The sequence below is a fragment of the Solanum tuberosum genome, unplaced genomic scaffold, assembly GCF_000226075.1.
Source record: "Solanum tuberosum cultivar DM 1-3 516 R44 unplaced genomic scaffold, SolTub_3.0 scf00154, whole genome shotgun sequence".
Lineage (NCBI taxonomy): Eukaryota > Viridiplantae > Streptophyta > Magnoliopsida > Solanales > Solanaceae > Solanum > Solanum tuberosum.
Window position 1 is genome coordinate 239,121 of NW_006239079.1, and position 20,640 is coordinate 259,760.

The 20,640-nt window shown below is 34.0% G+C and overlaps 3 protein-coding genes across 3 annotated transcripts; 2 read left to right on the top strand and 1 right to left on the bottom strand.

Moving 5' to 3' along the window:
- The first annotated feature begins 6,335 nt into the window (after window positions 1-6,335).
- LOC102593155 (oxalate--CoA ligase) lies at window positions 6,336-10,325 on the top strand. The gene is made up of 4 exons (XM_006353234.1): window positions 6,336-6,755; window positions 7,047-8,094; window positions 9,183-9,286; window positions 9,870-10,325. The coding sequence occupies exons 1-4, from the start codon at window positions 6,555-6,557 to the stop codon at window positions 10,086-10,088; spliced, it is 1,572 nt and encodes a 523-aa protein (XP_006353296.1). The 5' UTR covers window positions 6,336-6,554; the 3' UTR covers window positions 10,089-10,325.
- An 85-nt stretch (window positions 10,326-10,410) lies between these two features.
- Window positions 10,411-12,791, bottom strand: LOC102594131 (tubulin beta-1 chain). Its single transcript, XM_006353237.2, has 3 exons — window positions 12,324-12,791; window positions 11,578-11,847; window positions 10,411-11,336 (listed from the first exon to the last, which is right to left on the bottom strand). Exons 1-3 carry the CDS (start codon window positions 12,715-12,717, stop codon window positions 10,657-10,659), a joined length of 1,344 nt encoding a protein of 447 aa, XP_006353299.1. The 5' UTR covers window positions 12,718-12,791; the 3' UTR covers window positions 10,411-10,656.
- Window positions 12,792-16,008: 3,217 nt separating this feature from the next.
- Window positions 16,009-20,079, top strand: LOC102593815 (uncharacterized protein C683.02c). The gene is made up of 5 exons (XM_006353236.2): window positions 16,009-16,458; window positions 17,250-17,391; window positions 18,008-18,099; window positions 18,277-18,379; window positions 19,661-20,079. Exons 1-5 carry the CDS (start codon window positions 16,168-16,170, stop codon window positions 19,816-19,818), a joined length of 786 nt encoding a protein of 261 aa, XP_006353298.1. The 5' UTR covers window positions 16,009-16,167; the 3' UTR covers window positions 19,819-20,079.
- Window positions 20,080-20,640: the final 561 nt, after the last annotated feature.

A 20,640-nucleotide genomic window follows, 5' to 3' on the forward strand; every position in this document is an offset into this window, starting at 1 on the left:
ACTCATTTCTTTTATCCAAATCAACTTTGTTTTCCATCACCAGCACCTCCACTTAAGCAACCACCAAAGCCACCACCCTCTCCGAGATCTCCTCCACCACTGTCGCCGAAACCACCACCTCTCCCACTACTCTACCTCATCCAAGTCAGAAAGTTATTACTGTTTTGGTTCGCTTGATCCTAGGGTCTTTCAGAAAATAGTTTCTCTACCTCGGAGAGATAGTGATAAAGATTATGTATACAGTATACATAGGAGAGTATGAAGATAACAGATAAGAAAAGATTAATAGGTAGTAACGAGCTTTTTGTGTTTGTTACTTTATTGCTTTACCATAAGTTGCCATGTTTCTCCACCTATTTTATTAGTGTTTTGATTCGCTTGAGCTGAGGGTCTTTCGGAAAATAGTTTCTCTACCTTGGAGAGATAGTGATAAAGATTGCATATACAATATACTATGGCCTCTCTAAACCCCATTTTGTGGAATTTCACGAGATACCTGGCTATTGTTCTATTTCAAACTTTTATATTTTAGAAAGGAAAAAAACACACATCTATTTATGTCCCCATTTTCACACAAATGGTGTTCGACACGTCTTCAAAGTACGTAACATCACATTTCAGCTTTCTATTTCTACTTTCAGTCAATGCACATAATTAACACGACTTCAACCTAACTAACTAATTAAAAGCATAAAATACAAGTCTTAATCATATTATGGAGACATAAATTACAGTATTATTATGAGCAATTGCTACACGCAATTGAGTTACTCACTCTCATTTTCCTCCACAAATTAAGGTCTAAATAAACCAACATTACCATTTATTGAATTTTAAATAAATTATTATATTTATGTTTCAACGAAAAATCTGGGATTAGAATGGACAGACTTTAATTTTCAATTTTAGTTCATTCTAACTATCAATAAGATATTTTGCGTGTTTGAGTTGAAGAAAAATAATAAAATTTGCATTTTGAATATGCATGTGCGGACCTTAATTAAAAAAATAAGCAAATAAAAGTGTTTCGTTAATTTGCCGACAATTTCTTTTCAAAATTTTAATCTTTTCTAATAATTTGATTAGTTTTTCAAATATAAAAGCAGTATTGACGTGGATTAGCACTTGATAACGAATATGGTAAGAGGTACTATATAATTATTATCCTTTAATTTTGATGGACGAGAGGGAAAATATTATTTGAAAGCGAATCCAAAACATTTAAAGTGGACGTAAACCTTATAACAAATTGACATTTGAACCATTAATTAGATTAAATTTTGGAAAAGTAGCGATAATTAAACAGACAGGATACCGCTGCACCATCAAATAATATTACAACCACACGCAAATCTATATGATCATTGAAAATATTCACGAAAATATAATTAATTTAAAGTAGGGTGTATCGTGAATTAATAAACTATTTTTTCCGAGGTTGAGTTTCATACATGAACTATTGGTAAAGTGAGTTTCCTACCTGAACTATCATTAATGGTTCGTGAAATACACCTTTGACTAATATTTGATGTTGTGTATACTATATTCTTTCTTTTATTTAAAACTTCTGCCATATGGAAAAACAATTTCATCGTAGAAAATTTTAAAAAGTTATTATTAGGTTAAAGTTAAAGTTAAAAGGTTCAAAATTGTTACATGTAAATTAATTTATTCTCCATCACATTTGGCATCTTCTTCTCCATCTTCTCAGTTGGGGTCTCGTCGTCTCAGCCGTAGAGTCGTATCTTCCTAACTTGTTTTCTTATGTAATTCTAATTTAGTTCATCATTAAATTAGAAGTTACATGTGAGTGTCTACACATAAGACCTCATACTTTATGAGGTGTTTTTTAGATCCATTAACTTTAACCCTTAAAAAAGTACTAGAGTATTAATTTAATTTGAGTTAACCTTTCAACAATAGCAATCAACTTATAATTATTCTTAATACAACAAAGCGGTCAAAAGAAAATAAATTCCTATGAAGCCAAAAAATAATGATTTAATGACTATGAAAGAAACCGTATACGTGTTTCTGGGATTGTGACAACTAAAAACCGAGAGGGGAAAAGTCATAGCATATGTCAGGTTTAATAGTTGTAGACCAAAAGAAATTAGGAAAAACTATTTAATTAAATAAATATGTTAATCATATTTACTAATTTTCTTTATAGTTTGAAACAATTACATATTATATGACTAATTAATTATTTTATATCAGATTTTAAGTCAAATACATCTAAATATATCCATTTTTGCTACCAGATACTCTAAAATAGAGAAAGAGGCAGTGCGAGAAGAAAATAGGCGAGCGAGATCCCCAAATACATGTGAATCACAGTAGATACATGTATCTGGGATAGGCAAGCAAGAGAGAGATCAGTGGAGAGCGAGAGAGAAGAGTGGAGAGCGAGAGAGAAGAGAGGTGAGCGCGGGAGAGAGACAGATATATGCAAATCATCCACTTGATACGATGTATCCATGATGCATGTATCTGGATGTATCTGAATGCACTAGATACATGTATTCGAAGTTCAAAATTTGATTAATTGATAAAATTCTTAATATTGCAAACTAAGATGAATCTAAGTAATTAGATTCTAAACTAGTGAAAAATCTATATGTTAGCCAAGAAATTAATAGGAGTATAAGATAGGAAGTTCAAAAATTTTGTGCTTTAAGAAAGTTCAAAGAAATATATAGAAATAACATACCTGAAATATTTGGGCACAGAAAGATAATATGTTAAATATGTTTCAAATTAAATAGTTTTGTTACCCGTAACAAATACAATCGGCATGTTTAAATTCAAGCGAAATCGAAAAAGATTATTACGATAATTTCTTCTTATTTATCTAGGTTTTATTGAACACGATTATCCGATACTTATTTTATCCAAACCTCACCGTTTGGCGAAGAGGTAAACGACCCTTGAGATTGGTTGAAGTCAGTTTAAGGTTGATACTTGATAGGCTTTGAATATACAGCGTGGATGCTTATCCTACAATTCTTCCTCTAAAAATTTAGGTGAAAGAGGCCAAGTTTGAATTTGGTCTTCACAAAAGAGCCCTTTTTTTTTTCCTTACACCTTCTAGTAATTTTCTTCCATCCTCGTAGCATGTTCCCGTTGGTCCAAATTGCTTCACAACTCCCATCCTATACGTGACCCCACTCCCTTGTCTAATCATGTCCGGCAACTTCTGACCTTCAATCAGTGGTAGAATCAGAATTTTCATTAAAGAGATCTAAAATCTGAAAAATAAATACATAAACTAATCGAAGGGAGTTCGATATATACTATTAGGGGGTTCGGATGAACCCCTGACCATAAGGTGGCTCTTTCCCTGCCTCCAACGCATGAGGAAATAATTTCTTATGATCACTTATAAATTAAATATTAAAAAAATGATATCTTTTTAAAAAAAATTATATATAAAATTAATAATCTCCTATAAAAATGATATTAAACTGAAAACAAATTTATAAAAAGGAGTATAAAACTAAATCTTTCCTTTTAGTTCGAATCCATATCTCTATTAATTGACCATTGTTTAGAGTGTTTTATGGAGGAAGAATAAGTCGAACCAAGTACTTGATATTCGTTAAGTTTGACTAATAAAATTTGTTAAATGACTATGAGCAACACGGGAGATTTAAATATATCAATTCCCCAAACGTGCATCATGATCTTTTAATATTCAATATTACTCTCAAATAAATTTTGATGCTTGTGCTAAGTGGATCACTAAATAAAGATATTACGTTTAATTATATAATTTATATTTGTATCTTTAATAAAGAAACAATTTTAAATTTGAACATTTTTATTCAATAAGTGGAAGTAGAATAGTTTTGAGTGGTCATCCTTTACCATTTCCGGTATATAAAATAATTTATTTCTATTGTTTCTTCCATCATAATATCTTTGAGAGAGAAAAAATGGTTTAGATTGAATAACTGCCACCCCTTGAAGATTTTGGTATGATCGAATGCATAATTCTTTTTGTTTTAATATAAGTATCTTATTTTATTTTTTTAAAAAGTATTTTATTCTTTTTACGTGGTTTATTATTTTGATTTAGATGCAATTTTTAAAAAAGTAGATAAAAATTTAAAAAAGGCATAATACATAAATATACCATTTAACTTGACTTTATTTCATATTTATGCCTTTTAATTTTGTATGTACACAAGTAGACACTTAAACTTGTAAGATGACAGGTAGGATCTATGTATTTATTTGTTCAATTTTATATAAATTTAAGTGTCTATGCACAGTAGTGCACACCCAAAATTGAATGATATAATTATGAAATAAGGTCAAGTTAAATGACACATTTATATATTATACCTGTACATACCTAAAATAGGCATAATAAATAAACATGACCCTTGGCTTCAGCGGACAACTATGTGTTCCAACTTTGAGTGTGCACAAGTAGACACTTAAAGTTGTATAAAATTAAACAAGTAGACATGCGTGTCTTACATGACATAATACATGTAGACAGAGGCGTATTCAAATTTTTGAGATGACGGGTGCACTATTATAAAAAGGTTGATCTATGATATAAACTTGATCGGTTCAACATTTAAGTTTTTACAACTGAAAACAGTTGAAATTTTAAAATTAAGGGCCTAATATTAATTCTCATATATATATTGAATTAACGGAAAATGGCCTAAAATACCCTCAAAGTATTGAAAATGGTACACAACTATCCCTCATCCACCTATTCGCTCCAAAACACCCTTCTCATCCACATATTGGCTCACAAATACCCTCCCCATCCACCTTTGGATCCAATTTTAGCCACTTCATTAATGGAGCACCATTTAAAATAATTAAATAATTCTTTTAATTACGTGGTGCTCAACCATTGGTTGCAATTTAATTATTTAATATAATTTTAAACTCACCCATTACCCACCCATTTTTAACTAAACCCACCCCAATACTTATTAAACCCGTTGAATTAATTAAAATGCCAAAACTGCTATTAATTACCATTTAGAAAAGTGTTATCAAATTTTAGAATGAAAAATAAAAGAAGATAAATATAAAATTCAAATTTCTAATCTCGCGAAGAGGTGCACCCAGTTATAATCGCATTATGTGATACGTCGAGTGTAGATTCACACATCTATATTTCAATATTTTAAAAAAAATATAATACTATTATATATTATCTCAGGAAAAAACCACGTGAACTCGATGACCACTCCTTTGATATCCTATGCCTCTGCATGTAGGACGCCAAGTACTCCCAAAAATATATCAAAATATCGATACATCACAATCATACGATTCAATGTATTTCTTATTTTATTTTATTTTGAAACGACTTGATCTCCTTCCCCACAAAATTCCAAACAAACAAGCGATTTGGTATATGATGGGAGCAAAAACAAAAGTCATTTTACTATGGGCCCGTTTGGCCATGCGATATGATATCATGATATGGAATCATGAGATGAAATTAAAGGTTTGTTTGGACATGCGATATGGAATTTTTGTGTTGTATATTTTCTCATAAACATAAAAAGCCCATAAGTTATAAAACTATTAAAATAGCCCCAATTGTTTATTCAATCTTATCAAGTAAACAAAAAATTATAAAATCGCATAATAAATTATTACAAAATTATTTGTTCTCCACTTAAGTAATTGTTTCATCTAATTTATTTGTTCACTGCATGTTCAATCTAACTTTCAACCTAACTTTCACTTCTCATCAATATTTGAGTAATAAATGAAACACCTTTCATGGGCTCTTCAAGATTTTATTACTCCACAATTGTGAGGTGTGAGTTAAAGTGACTATATGTTGGTGAGAATAATAAATTTTATGTCGGTGAGAATAATAAATTTTAAAAAGTAATGATGTGATTATAAATTTTATTTACATATGAAACAAATGGTTAGTAGATATAAATGTGGGGTTGTTTTAACAAAATATAAACTCATGGATCAATTGTTGTATTAAAATATCTCAAATCATGATATGAAATCACATGGTGATTTCATATCATGGTTTTTGGAGAATATGATATCACCTCTCATGATATGAAATCATGAGATGAAATCAGTGTAAAATCGCATGTCCAAACGTTGATTTCATCTCACAATACCATATCGTGATATGATATCGCATGGCCGTTTACTATATAACTTCCATGACAAAAAATATCCGCCGCGTTAAAAATGACACGTAATAATAGATTCGAGGGTTGAGGAGTGTGCCAATTCTCCCCCCATAAAATGGCAAACTGATTAACACATGGCGTGCCACCTCCCTTAGTCTCACCTACACCCAACATAAAGGTTTTTCTAATTTTGATATTTTAATTTCTCTATTTCAGTTTATATCCTTTGTACTACTATTTGAATAGAGAAAAAACAAAGAAGCTTCACGCCTCCCTTCTATATAATAACTTACCAACCGTTTACATTCTTCATCACCATTTCAATCTCCTTTTTCACTATTCATTTATTTTCATTTACAATTCGCTTGTTGCCGAATATTCGTTGTTTTCGTGGTTATTGATTTTGCTATGGAGAGTATGACGCTCACTGGATTATTGAAACATGTTGCTGAAAAATTTCCTTCTCACTGTGCGATTTCCATTTCCGGCAAGTTTCATATCACTCATGCACGGCTTCACGAACTTGTTGAACGTGCCGCTTCTCAACTTGTATCTGCCGGTGTTAAGCATGGCGATGTCATCGCTCTCACCTTCCCCAACACAATCGAGGTTCGATTTCCTTCTCTTTTTGTTTTCATATTAATTAATATAGACAGTTCGATGCACTAAGCTTGGCTGGACTATAGTCCACAATTTGAACCCGTGATCACATTGCAGAAACTTTATGGAATCTGACAGGAAAAAAAGTAAACAGGGTTCGTTCTTACGTTAACTGGAAAAATAAAAGGGGGTTTTACGTTACTTTTGTGATATAATCACGATTTGATTTTTTCAAACTATGATGAAGATTTTTAACCTAATGAAAGTAGTAATTTGTGTTTTGAATTTTGATTTTTACAGTTCGTGATCATGTTTCTAGCTGTAATTCGAGTTAGAGCCACGGCGGCGCCACTGAATTCAGCGTATATGGCAGAAGAATTTGAGTTTTATTTATCTGATTCAGAATCGAAACTCTTAATAACTGCAAAAGAAGGAAATGAAGCGGCTCAAGCCGCCGCCTCCAAGCTCAAAATCCCTCATATTACTGTAACCCTGCCGGAAGCCGATTCTGATATTGCTTTCTCCCCGGCTCCTCCCCAATCGAACCTTCAATCGGCGTCAGAAATCGTAAACGACCCATCGGATATTGGACTTTTCCTTCATACATCAGGCACCACGAGCCGGCCAAAAGGTGTTCCTCTGTCTCAGCTTAATTTGGTATCTTCAGTGAACAACATCAAATCTGTGTACAAACTCTGTCACTCCGATTCGACCGTGATCGTGTTGCCGTTGTTTCATGTTCACGGGTTAATGGCCGGGTTACTGAGTTCACTCGGAGCCGGAGCATCCGTGACACTTCCATCTGCTGGTAGATTTTCCGGTACAACTTTTTGGTCAGACATGAAAAAATACAACGCAACATGGTACACAGCTGTGCCTACAATTCACCAAATTCTGTTGGATCGTCACCTCAGCAAACCCGAATCTGAATACCCGAAGCTCCGATTCATTCGGAGCTGCAGTGCAGCACTGGCTCCATCAGTGATGGCCCGGTTAGAAGAAGCATTTGGGGCTCCTGTTTTGGAGGCATATGCAATGACAGAGGCAACCCATTTGATGGCTTCGAACCCGTTACCCGAGGATGGACCACATATTCCCGGGTCGGTTGGGAAACCTGTGGGTCAAGAGATGGCGATATTGAATGAGAATGGTGTTGTACAAGGGCCTAATGCTAAGGGGGAAGTTTGTATTCGGGGTCCAAATGTGACGAAAGGGTACAAGAACAATCCAGAGGCTAATAAATCAGCTTTCCAGTTTGGTTGGTTTCATACCGGAGATGTGGGTTATTTGGACTCTGATGGATACTTGCATTTGGTTGGCAGAATCAAGGAGTTGATCAACCGTGGAGGTAACGAACTCTTTTCTTATTCCTCATGAAATGCATGATAACAATCACATGAAAGTAAGTCTATGGAAACAAAAAAGTAGGTCAAAGAAACAATCTTTTACTTGGAATTAAGCTACATATACCAACGATATATAGAGTCCATTTGGGTTAGCTGATTAAAAGTAGTTGATAAGCATCTAAGTGCTGAAGAAAACTATTAGGTGTTGAAACCATACGTTAGGCGTGAGTTTTGGCTTATAAGCACTTCGTAAGCATTTTTTGGTGTTCACCAACCTCACAAATATAGCAGGAAATGTTTATAAGCTAGTTTGACCAATTTATAAACTTAACGAGACACCCTCATATTACTTTTAGAGTATACTCTTTTATTCAGATTATCTTTTAGGTTTGTTATGAAAAGAAGTTGTGAATAAACCTTAGGAATTTTTTTCATGGTGTACAAAACTCTTTTAAATTCTTTTACTTCTACTAATTGGTGGTAGTTAATGGCGGAGAAATGCTTTTCTTGGGTATCATGTTGTATGGACCGTAAATATATGCCATTTTATAATCTTTATTTATTGTGAAGCCAAGTTTGTGGTCCCAATATGCATAGCTGAATAAAACTTGGCTTGATATTCCGTGTGTGAGATGGAACTTACTAGTAGAATTTTCTGTCCATTGCTTTGGGAGTAAGGGTGGCCCAAGCCAGAAATTAGGTTCATGATTTTGACTACTAATTTATTTTTATAAAGCCTTACCTAGATTATTCCATTGTCCATGGTCTTAAAAATGTCTTAACAAAGAAGAATCAAGGCATCCTATGATGTGACAACCCGAAAAACAAGTTTATAAAATGGTGAAAAGCATAAACTCTGTCTGTGAGGGGCTTTTTTAATAGTACTGTTGATGAAATTTACATCTTTATACTCTGATATTGCTCAACATGTCATAATCAATAGTCGAAAATAGTACTAGATTCCTGAACTGAAGAATATGAGAGTTGAAGTAACTCGGCTAATTAATATATATTAATATATGGAGCAGCGTTAATGCACTATTACTCGTTAGTTGTTATTGACAATCATTTTCCCATCTTATAATTACAGGAGAGAAAATATCACCTATTGAAGTGGATGCAGTCCTAGTTTCTCATCCGGAAATTGCTCAGGCTGTTGCTTTTGGAGTTCCTGACGACAAGTATGGTGAAGAGGTAAGATTATAAAAACTCCAATTTTGTGGAATTGGCCCACTTAATTCCATTAACGTGAAGTGGAAATCCACATTTTTTTGTTTCAATCCCATTTGATTACGCGTAAATAATGATTTGGACATGTATGTATTCATCTGATAGACGTCTAATGTATCTCATTCCATGTTAGCCCTGTTTTCTATTTTTGTGCTGTTGTTCAGAGAGCTTGTCAATAATTAAATTGCATTTTACCAACCACATAATCCATCCCTATCCCTTTCAAATGCTTCTATTTACTATTGTGAAGACAATTTATAGATGGTTTACGTTTTATATCCTTTCTATTGTTTCTAAAGCCATTAATAGCAGTGGGACACTCAGAATTAAAACGTTGTACATTTTGTGATAAAAGGGTCTGTTGAAATGTATATTTAACTCTATTTATGTCTTTTAGCACACATATATGGATGTAGATGGATGAACATCCACAGCCATAGTTGGATCCACTACTGATTTACAGCGATGTTTATGGATTGTTTCCAGCCTTGTTTCATCTTATTCTCATTGTATGGCTGACTAAACCAAACATTTTCATGTTCGACAGATAAATTGTGCAGTTATTCCAAGAGAAGGGTCAAACATTGATGAAGCAGAGGTTATGAGATTTTGCAAGAAGAATCTGGCAGCCTTTAAGGTCCCAAAGAAGGTTTTCATGACTGATTCTCTTCCACAGACTGCATCAGGGAAAATTCAACGACGACTTGTTGCAGAGCACTTCCTTGCACAGATTTCAACTGCTAAAGTCCCCAAGTTTGGAGCGTAGACAAATTGTTGGCTATCTACGGTTCGTTCTCCTATTAACAATAAAATGAATGTGTTTTTCAATGTTACTTACATACATACTACTTGGTCAAGAAATTGGGACACGAGAATATATCAGTGCCTCTAGATTTTCAGTAATGGCGCAAGTGTATTCTCTTCTGATCTTACCAGGATATTGTTTGGCTAGATATCTTGTATTTCTCCTCTTAGTAATGCAAAGGTTCTTTTATTTGTAACGTTGCCTTTATCTTTATCATAGCAAAACATAATGCAGTCTCCAGACTTTGTCCAAGTAACATTTCATATTCACGAACACATTGAGATAATCGTTTTTGAAGCGAGCCACAATTCCCTTAGTCGCAAAATATTGGTACTAATAAGAATACAATGAGCTAGATTACAGTGATAGGTATGTGAAGCAACACCAACTATAACTACATGGGATTGAGCAACTGTCCCACCACGATGTCACATGCAAAACAAAAATCCAAACCCTAAAACATTTAAAAGAATGAACAGTGGGACGACTGGCATAAACACCACTCGAAAATTCTCACCAGCTGAATTAGTTAAGCTTCTTGACCTTCTTCATCCTCGTCTTCGTAGTCATAATCTTCCTCCTCAGCTGATGCATCTTGATATTGTTGGTACTCAGAAACTAGATCGTTCATGTTGCTTTCAGCCTCTGTAAACTCCATCTCATCCATACCTTCTCCAGTGTACCAGTGCAAGAAAGCCTTTCTTCGAAACATTGCTGTAAACTGCTCACTGACCCTACGGAACATCTCCTGAATTGAGGTGGAATTGCCAATAAAAGTTGAGGCCATCTTCAGTCCAGTTGGAGGGATGTCACAGACGGTAGACTTCACATTGTTAGGAATCCACTCCACAAAATAGGAAGAGTTCTTGTTCTGCACATTTATCATTTGCTCATCAACTTCCTTGGTGCTCATTTTTCCCCGGAACATCGCTGAAGCAGTCAGATAACGACCATGACGAGGATCAGCAGCACACATCATGTTCTTTGAATCCCACATCTGTTGAGTGAGCTCAGGAACAGTCAGGGCTCTGTATTGCTGTGACCCACGAGAAGTGAGAGGAGCAAATCCAACCATGAAGAAATGCAACCGAGGAAATGGGATGAGGTTGACAGCAAGCTTGCGGAGATCAGAATTGAGCTGACCAGGGAACCGGAGACAGCAAGTCACACCACTCATGGTGGCAGAAATCAAATGATTAAGATCTCCAACTGAGGCAAACATCACGAGTTAGTACATTAATCTACATATACTAGCATAATACAATCATATAAAAAGGGTAAATCCAACAGAATCTCAATACCAGGATAGAAAGAATCAGACACAAGACAAGCATAGATACAGCGTAAATTTAATAACTACAGGGAGTACATGACATACAAGAACCAAAACATCAAAACTGTAAAGTTTCACCAAAAAAAAAACTATTGCTGATCAAAAAAGACATCTTACAGCTTGGAGTAGTAAGTTTGAGAGTTCGGAAGCAAATGTCATAAAGAGCTTCATTGTCCAAAACCATGCACTCATCTGCATTTTCAACAAGCTGGTGAACAGAGAGAGTAGCATTATAGGGCTCAACAACAGTGTCGGAAACTTTCGGGGAAGGAAACACAGAGAAAGTAAGCATCATTCTGTCTGGGTACTCTTCCCTGATCTTAGATATGAGGAGAGTTCCCATTCCTGATCCAGTTCCACCTCCCAAAGAATGACAAACCTGAAAACCTGAAATTTAAAACAGAGTCCACATTCATAAGCTTTACAAAATAGACAATTTACTTGAATTCAAGCCATTTACTGCACATAATCAACAAAATTATAGCAAACGCAAACTTCATTTCTCTCTTATAAGCCTAACAAAAATTTGTTCAAACAGGGAATGAATACATCAGTCTTCAAACATCTAAATTTAAAATTGCATTGTTATTACGACGTAAACATGATTTCTTGCTAAGTTGGACATACATACCACACGCACCGGATGATCAGTTAAACATCCTTCTTTGAAAAATTATACCGGTCGTATAAAAAAAATACAAAGTATATGAAAAAAAACTTGAACACTCTTAGCGAAATTCCTGACTTTGCTATCGTGCACAAGTACATACACAGCCCGATCACCGTCCGAGTAATCACATGTTACAAAATAAATTCTGTTATAGAATCAAAAAGCACTAAACGAAAAGCAACAGCCAAATTACCTTGTAAGCAATCACTGTTCTCAGCCTCCTTCCTTACAACATCCATAACCGAGTCGATAAGTTCCGCTCCTTCAGTATAGTGTCCTTTGGCCCAATTATTACCAGCACCAGACTGACCAAAGACGAAGTTATCCGGCCGGAATATCTGACCATAAGGACCTGATCTAACGCTGTCCATGGTTCCCGGCTCCAAGTCCATGAGGACGGCGCGTGGAACGAACCTTCCACAACTTGCCTCGTTGTAGTAGACATTCACGCGCTCCAATTGAAGGTCACTCTCTCCTTTGTACCTTCCGGTGGAATCAATGCCGTGCTCGGCACACACAACCTCCCAGAACTTAGCTCCAATCTGGTTCCCACATTGTCCTCCCTGAATGTGCAAAATCTCACGCATTTTTGCTTTTGTTTTCGCGAGAAACTGAATGAATGGGATTACTGTGGGGAAGAGAGAATTTGGGTTTAGGAAAATGGAGGAAAGAGGAGTTGAGGTTTATATAGTGATCAAGGGTTGGTGGGAAAAATGAAAACGGAGTTTGTTCGCCGTTACAACTTGACGGCGACAGTTAATTTTTTGGGGGAATTTTGAAAAGTTTAGTCACGCGGGTTTGACGTGTGTGATAGACACGCGCTTTTATCACGTTGTGAAAAGCGGGAAGATTGTTGCGTGCACGTGAAGCGTCGGAAAGGAGGCATGTGATTACTGGAGAAGTCATGTGAAAAAACAGCTGGAAGAATTTTTAGAAGAAACTGTTTTTGTTTGGTTCAATAATTGTAGAAAAAGGATACATGACCCAACTAATGAAATGAATAATAAGTCAGTAATTAATGAGTAATGGTTGTGATGTAGTGGTAAGACGTGAAATTCAAATTAATGATAGTTTAGATGAATTTCGATAATATTTAGTGATAATTCAAACAGAAAACTCACACTATAATTCAATGATGTGATTTATGAAAAGAATGTTCAATCATCAACGGCATAAGCAAATTTAGAGAGTTCCAACTTTCAATCGTGGTGTATAGCTTATGGTGTTTGTTTTCATAGGAATATGTTCTCCTCTTCACGTATTGACAAAAGTAAAAGTTTCAATTTAGCTCAGTCTGTACTGAAGAGCATGGCAGAAAGAAAGAAGATCACCCAAGAAATTATAAAATGCTAAATAATTTGCAATATATATTTATGGATCTGACTAAGATAGTAATCACGTTTGTGTACATTCTACCGTCTCCAAACCCTTTACATTGGAATTGTTGTTGTATATGGGCCAGACTGTAAGGTGAATTGTGGGGAAAATGCCATTATATTTTATAGAGCAGAAAAAGTAGAACATCCCAAACGTGGTTTTCACTCAAACAAGTGCAAAAAGAAAATCTAATATACTTTTCAGAGAGAGATTCATACATATTACTCAGTAGGGCTAGCTTATACCACCAATACAAGGAAACTTCTTTACTCTTCATGTGTACACTGTTAATTATATTCTAGTTTTTATCAGTTTCTCAAGATAGATGTACATATATATACACATGATTTTTTCTGAAGTTAATGAATGCACGTACAATCCCATATATAAATGTGGATCCGCCTCTGCCTGACCCTGTCGTGAATAATAAAGAAGGGAGAGAGATCTAGAGAGAGTGAGATATCATGGAGTGATCAAGTGAGATCAGATGCATTAATCATTAAACTTTCTCATCAAGCAACCTTTCTCTCAATTGCGCTCACCCCTTTTGATATTCTTGTGTCAACATAACATACTAACTTGATAATACATGTGTTTTTTTATTAGATATATTTATGCTTAGATTTTAAAATTTACTAAAAATTGTTATCGAACCAATATAATACATTAATATTGATTGATTTGGTATCGATTTAGCAGTTATCAACCGATGATTATCAATTAAATTGATAACACCTTTATTGAGAAATACATATATTTATCTATGTATGGTGATATGTTAATTCATGTATTATGATCAGTTAGTTAGTTTTAAGTTTCGATTGGTTAGCTTAATTTGTGGTTAGTGTAGTTGTTAAGTTAGTTGTGCTTAGTGTGTAGGCTATAACCCAAAGTGTTTGATGCTATTGAATCTTGTTATTAAATTTCATTTTTTTCAATTTACGATTCTATTTTGATATAATATTAATTATAGCCATGCTCGGCAAATGAATTTGTATATCAAGTAGGAATGTTCAAAATCGAATCATAATTGATAAGTCAGTCGCAAAATTAGTTTATTGACTTATTGGTATTGAGTTATAGAATAAACGGTTGATGAACATATTAGAATTTTATAGTTAATGATTTATTGGTGTGGAAACGGATTATTCAATTTCCTTATTGGATAAACCGCTAACCTGTTAAGAATTACCATATTTACACTTTTAACTTAGGTATGTTAGCATCATTTAATAATTTTTTTCAAAATATATAATTATATATTGTTAGTCTTAAGGCCGTAAAGCCAAAAATTTAAAAACATTTACTTATCTGTTAGTATTAACTATTACATTACTATTAATCTATATTTTTCTATAGTATAGAAGAATTTTATAATTTAACTACATTTAAAATAGGGAAAAAAAGTCATTTTTTAAGGTGCGTTCATGGAGAAAAAAAAGGTAGATGTTAGTCAATACACTGTCCAATAACTGCCTAATAAGTGCTAATATGTTATCGAACCATCCGATATCTTATAGATTTGCTAGCGAATTAGTAAATTTAAAAAATAATATTTGTTAGGTCAAACCGTTAAGAGAAACTATATGCCCGATAATCAGCCTTAATATCAAGTGATTCTCTTCGATTAGTTTTTACCTTTCTCGATTTGTTGTCTTCTTTACTTATTTTTTTAAAATCATCAATTCTCGTATGAATTAAATTTATTTTGAAATTAGTAGGTCTTAATTAACAAATATTTACCAAACGAGTCAATTCGAATAATTTGGATATACTTGTGGCTCGTTTGATCATGCGATATAAAATAATGAGATGAAATTAAAATTTTGTTTGGATGTATAATTTGGACATGTTATGTATACAACAATTATTGATCAAATTTCAATTCAATAAAAAACATGAACATAAGTTGTAGTGTACTAGTTTTTAATATAATTCTTCCACATATTACGAACAATCTACTCACGTTGAACTTACATTTCTCAATCATTTTTTTTTCAATTAATGCCACAATGATTAGTCTTGTCTACTCAATATAATAATAATAAAATATTATTTATTAAATGTTGATTTGAATGAAGTAGTAATAAATTTTGTTGGTAAATAAATTTGATCAAAAATAATAAATTTGGTGAATTTAAATGAAAAAATAGGAATTTATTTAAAGTAATAATAAATTTTATGTTGATGTGAGTTTTTTGGATAAATGTAAAATATAGATGTGAATTTCTTTTTACAAAATATAAACTTGTAGGTCAATTTTTGTATTTGAAAAATCCCAAATCATAATTTAAAATTTCACATCATGATTTTTTTCTTTGAAGAAGTTAAAATTTCATTCCATGATATGAAATCAGCTTGAAGTCGCATTGTCCTAACAGGGCCGTAATGTCCAAACTGACCCTCCTCAATAGTTTTGGACCGTTATTGAATTAGCTTTGTTTGCCCCGGATCCGATAACCCATGGGGCTTTGGGCGGTCCGAAATCGAGCCGTAATGTCGAATTTGTGTATCCAAAACCTCACAAAACCCTCGTCTTCAACCAGCAGCCATACCTAAAAGCTTTCTCATTCACAGTGTTCATTCAACCTTGGAGCTGCTGTTATTTACTTCCTTTAATTCACAAAGCAGAAGCAGAGGAATCATACTCTGTAAGAAAAATGGTGAGCAAAAGGCAGAAATTAGCTCGAAAACGATACAAGGATGCTAATCCTGAACTATTCCCCAAGCCAGAACCAACTCCGCCTAAAGACCCCAACAAGAAAAAGAAGAAGAAGAGCACTTTCAAGAAGAAAAAAGGAGAATCCAAAGATCCTAATAACAAACGTTCATTTACTAAGCACCCTTTTAGAGTCGCTGGAATGAAGCCTGGTGAAAGCTGTTTTATTTGTAAAGAACATGACCATATTGCCAGAGATTGCCCTAGAAAAGCCGAATGGGAAAAGAATAAGGTACAATTTTTGGTTTTTTTCATTATTGTGTATATTTTGTATTGCGATGTTTATGCTACTCTGCTGGAGTTCATGATAGGGCTGGTAATGCTATCAACAACTTCATATAAGTAACGGAAGTACTAGAAACAAGAGATAGTTACAGAACATAAACTACAACAAACAATACGATAGGGAATGTTCTTCCATTAATAAACGAAAAATGAAAATTGAATTGAATCTTTTGTTTTCATTTCATCTTCTTATTTTGACATTTCATTTGAAAGAATAATAATGCTTTGATAATTTGGTTCGGTTCTCCATGGTGTAGTCATTCCAGAGTTTGGCTGCTAAAACTGTCGATTTACAACGAATAGATGAAATCTATTATGAACTTAATACTCCATAACTAGATTCAAAGTGTATTGTACTTACTTTACTTAGAAAGAAAATATGTATATTCCATATCATTAATCCCAATTAACTTCTAAAGAACCCTTTCCAACTTATAATTGTTACCAAACACTACCGTTGGTGGTCAGTCCAGCCTCCACCACTCTTAATTCCACCAACTTTTATTCTCAATGGAACATTGGAAAATGACTTAGCAGATGATTTTCTCAGGTAAAATGTTTCCTTTTCTGGTAAAAACAATTGAAGTCATACCAAACATGGCCTTTGGACAGAATCTATTTAGTATTGACTTGTAGTTTCACTGCCCAATGATATCAAAGATGATATTTTACTACACTAGAAGAATATTATTGCCTCATGCTGATTTTTGCTGCTTTGGTTGATATGTGTCTATGAAGATATGTTTGCTTTGTCGTCGACGCGGTCATAGCCTGAAGAATTGCCCCAACAAGAATGATGAAGTGGTGGATAAGAAGTTGTGTTACAATTGTGGTAATACAAGTCATTCTTTGGCTAACTGCCCCTATCCTCTTCAAGATGGTATTTTTCCTTTGACCTTATCTAGTAGTATCTCTTTTCTTCATTCCGTGTACAATGTATTTTCTTTTACTTCTTTTATTTTTTTTGTGTGCATACATTTCTTCAGGTTACGAACTTTTTCCTTGTCCTTCTCATTGTAATTTCAATACTGATCCACTAATTTTCATGTACTCTGTGTATCAACTTCGTAATATGCAGTATGGAAGTGTTAAACATTGAATAATTAAGGCTAAACTACTAAATAAGTTCCTGAACCAACTGACAGGGTCACGGTATTGGTTAATTGTTATAGTGTTGCCTTGACCAATCAAACTCCATTAATCCATACTTACAAAATAGGAGTTGACCTAAATTGCGTTAATGCCGAGTTAAGAAATTAGTTTCAGAATTTCTTTGGTGGAACAAAAAGAGTATATGCAACCGACAAAACTGAAGTGCTTCAAGAATTAGCATATGCTAAATTGTTGCTATATATGTGCTATTCAGATTGAGTTGCCCTTGTCTTCCAAGGGTCTATTGAAGTTGATCTAACAATAATATCTCTTCTATTAGAAAGATTTTTCTTGTTTCTTTTCTTTAATTCTAGTAAAATCATGTTGTTTTCTCAATTATGCAGGTGGAACAAAGTTTGCCAGTTGCTTTATTTGTAAAGAACAAGGTCACTTGAGTAAGGACTGCCCTAAAAATACACATGGCATATACCCAAAGGTACATATATTCGATTGGCTTCAAACTTCATTTTCAATCACTTCACAGCTACCTTCTGATGCTGGTTCGATATGTCCATGTTTACTCAATCAAAATGAGCTCTTTTCTAGGGAAACTTTAAAACATAAATTTCACCGGAGGTTAGAAGTTCAAGTTCTTGATGACTTTTGTTTGCAGGGTGGTTGTTGCAAAATTTGTGGTGGCGTTACACATTTGGCAAGAGACTGTCCTAATAAATCTGGCAAAGCTTCTGATGCGGCCATTGGTAGATTTAAAATTTGTACGTACTTTAATATATTATTCCATTAATTTGCTCTTCGACACTTCTAGTTTTGCCTTCACTTTTAGGAAAAAGATATATCAAGGATTTCTACTGCTTGCAACCTTTTGTATGCTATCATTTTTTCATGTCATACTATCATTATACATGTTTAAGGAACTCTTTAAGGGGTTATTTGGTAGGGTGTATAAAAATAATGCTAAATAGAGTATTAATAATGCTTGCATTAGTTATACATAGATTATTTCTTAAGCATTGTTTGGTTTGGTGTATTAAAAATAACATGCGTTGTATAAAAACATTTATTTACAAAAATATCCTCCATAATTATGGTGAAAAAGATGTAAAAAGGGTTTTGAGGGGTAATTGGGTCTTTAACCATGCTAATACATGCATGAAATCTCTTTGTCTTACTAATACGTAGAAATCCATGGTATTAGTAATACACAATAGAGTGTATAACTAGTGCTTGCATTAGTTATACATAGCATAAAAAAGTGCACCAAACAAGGTACCACTAATACATAGAGCTAATGCATGCATTATTTTGCCTAATACACTCTACCAAACGACCCGCAACATATTAACTTATATGCTATCATTATAATGTTCACACTCTGTAACTTCTTTGTCATTCAGTTTGTCTCATGTCCTACATACCTAATCAGTTGTCCCTCAATAGTTGCAGATTTAGCAAGGCTGCATATAACTTGACAAACTGAGCACTTGCTCTCTTCTACTTTTCTTGTGCATGACCTAGTCTTGTTTTCTCTCGACAGTCCAACAACTTTGTCAACTTTTTTTTTTTTCTTTATCTGCTCAGTTGAACAGGTTTTGACCATGGCAAAGCCAAGCCAATTTCTTTTGGTGCAGAAGAGAATTAATCGAGCTACAGTTGTCTGTTTATCATATTTTTTTAATATAATTAAAGGCCTCATAAGTCATATCACAGTCACTCTTGTTCCTTTTCAATATAAAGTCTGTACCTTCTCATGCCGTCTTTCATACACTCCTTCAGTTCCATGTTCATGAATTTTGTGCTAAATGTAGCAAGGGAACAGTCCATTTTGTTGGCATGGGGGGGATTTATGTCGTAAGTGGCTGCCTTGTGAATAACTTTTGGTGGACGTTGGTGTGCTCCTTTATTGATTACAAACACACCCTGATAGATTTTTTTTTTACTATATGCTTGTGGCTTGTTAGTAACAGATGCTGCTTGCTAGTGTTAGTTTGGTTTCAACTGTTCCACCTTTTTTGTGACCTTTCCCTTGTTTCTGACAGCTCAATTTGAAGACCGGCCAAGGGGACAAGTTACCAAACTCAGCGGTGGGGATGATCTCGAGGATGACTTCAACTTCATGGCAGAGGATGTTAATGAAGACGATGATGCTAAATTAAAGAAGAAAAAAGAACCTAAAGTTGTTAATTTTGAAGGATGAGTGAATCTCCAGAAGAACCGGTGATCCTGGAAAGTGCAATCTATTGAATAGATATTGATTTTCTTGAAACTGCTCCATATATCTTGTCCAACAACTGCAATTCACTTTCAAATTTTGATTTGCAATATTCTTTTCTCCTCTAGTTAGTGAGGATCTTGGACAGAAAATTAAAATACTTGTGACAAATTGTTCGAGAGTGCTAATGCTAAATGGTGTCTTTTGAGTATGACCAAAAAAAGATTAGGACTATTTTCTAGTCTTCGTTTTTCATTAGTAAACTGTGTATCCACCTTTTTTTTTTGGCTTTGGGTTAATTGCATGTTTCCCAGTTCTACTTCTGCTGACCTGGTCCTTGTTCACAAATAGATGTTGTACTTTGCTGTAAAAGCTTTCTAGTTTAGTAGGATGATCAAATTAGAGTATTGCATTTCAAATTAATATTGTGCCAACAATATAAAATAGAGAAATTATATAGCGGTTTTTTGTTTAAGTGTAAATTAACATTTGTATATTTAGGGGGTAACTGAATAAAATTTGGGATTAATTTTAATCTTATATTTGGTTTGAGATACAAATGATGGATTACTACCAAATATTGATAATGAGATAAAATAATGTCATAACATATTCTTATTTATCTCATCACGCCTGCAAACGACCGTAGTGGGAAGTTCAACAGGGAATTATATTACCGTTGACAAAGAATGGTCGTGGTCGCAGTCGTGACTAAAATGATTAATGAGCCTCAAAATAGCTCAGAATACTCACAACCCCTTATCTAACATTTCCTCTTTAAACTCCGAATCTGTCTCTTGTATTATT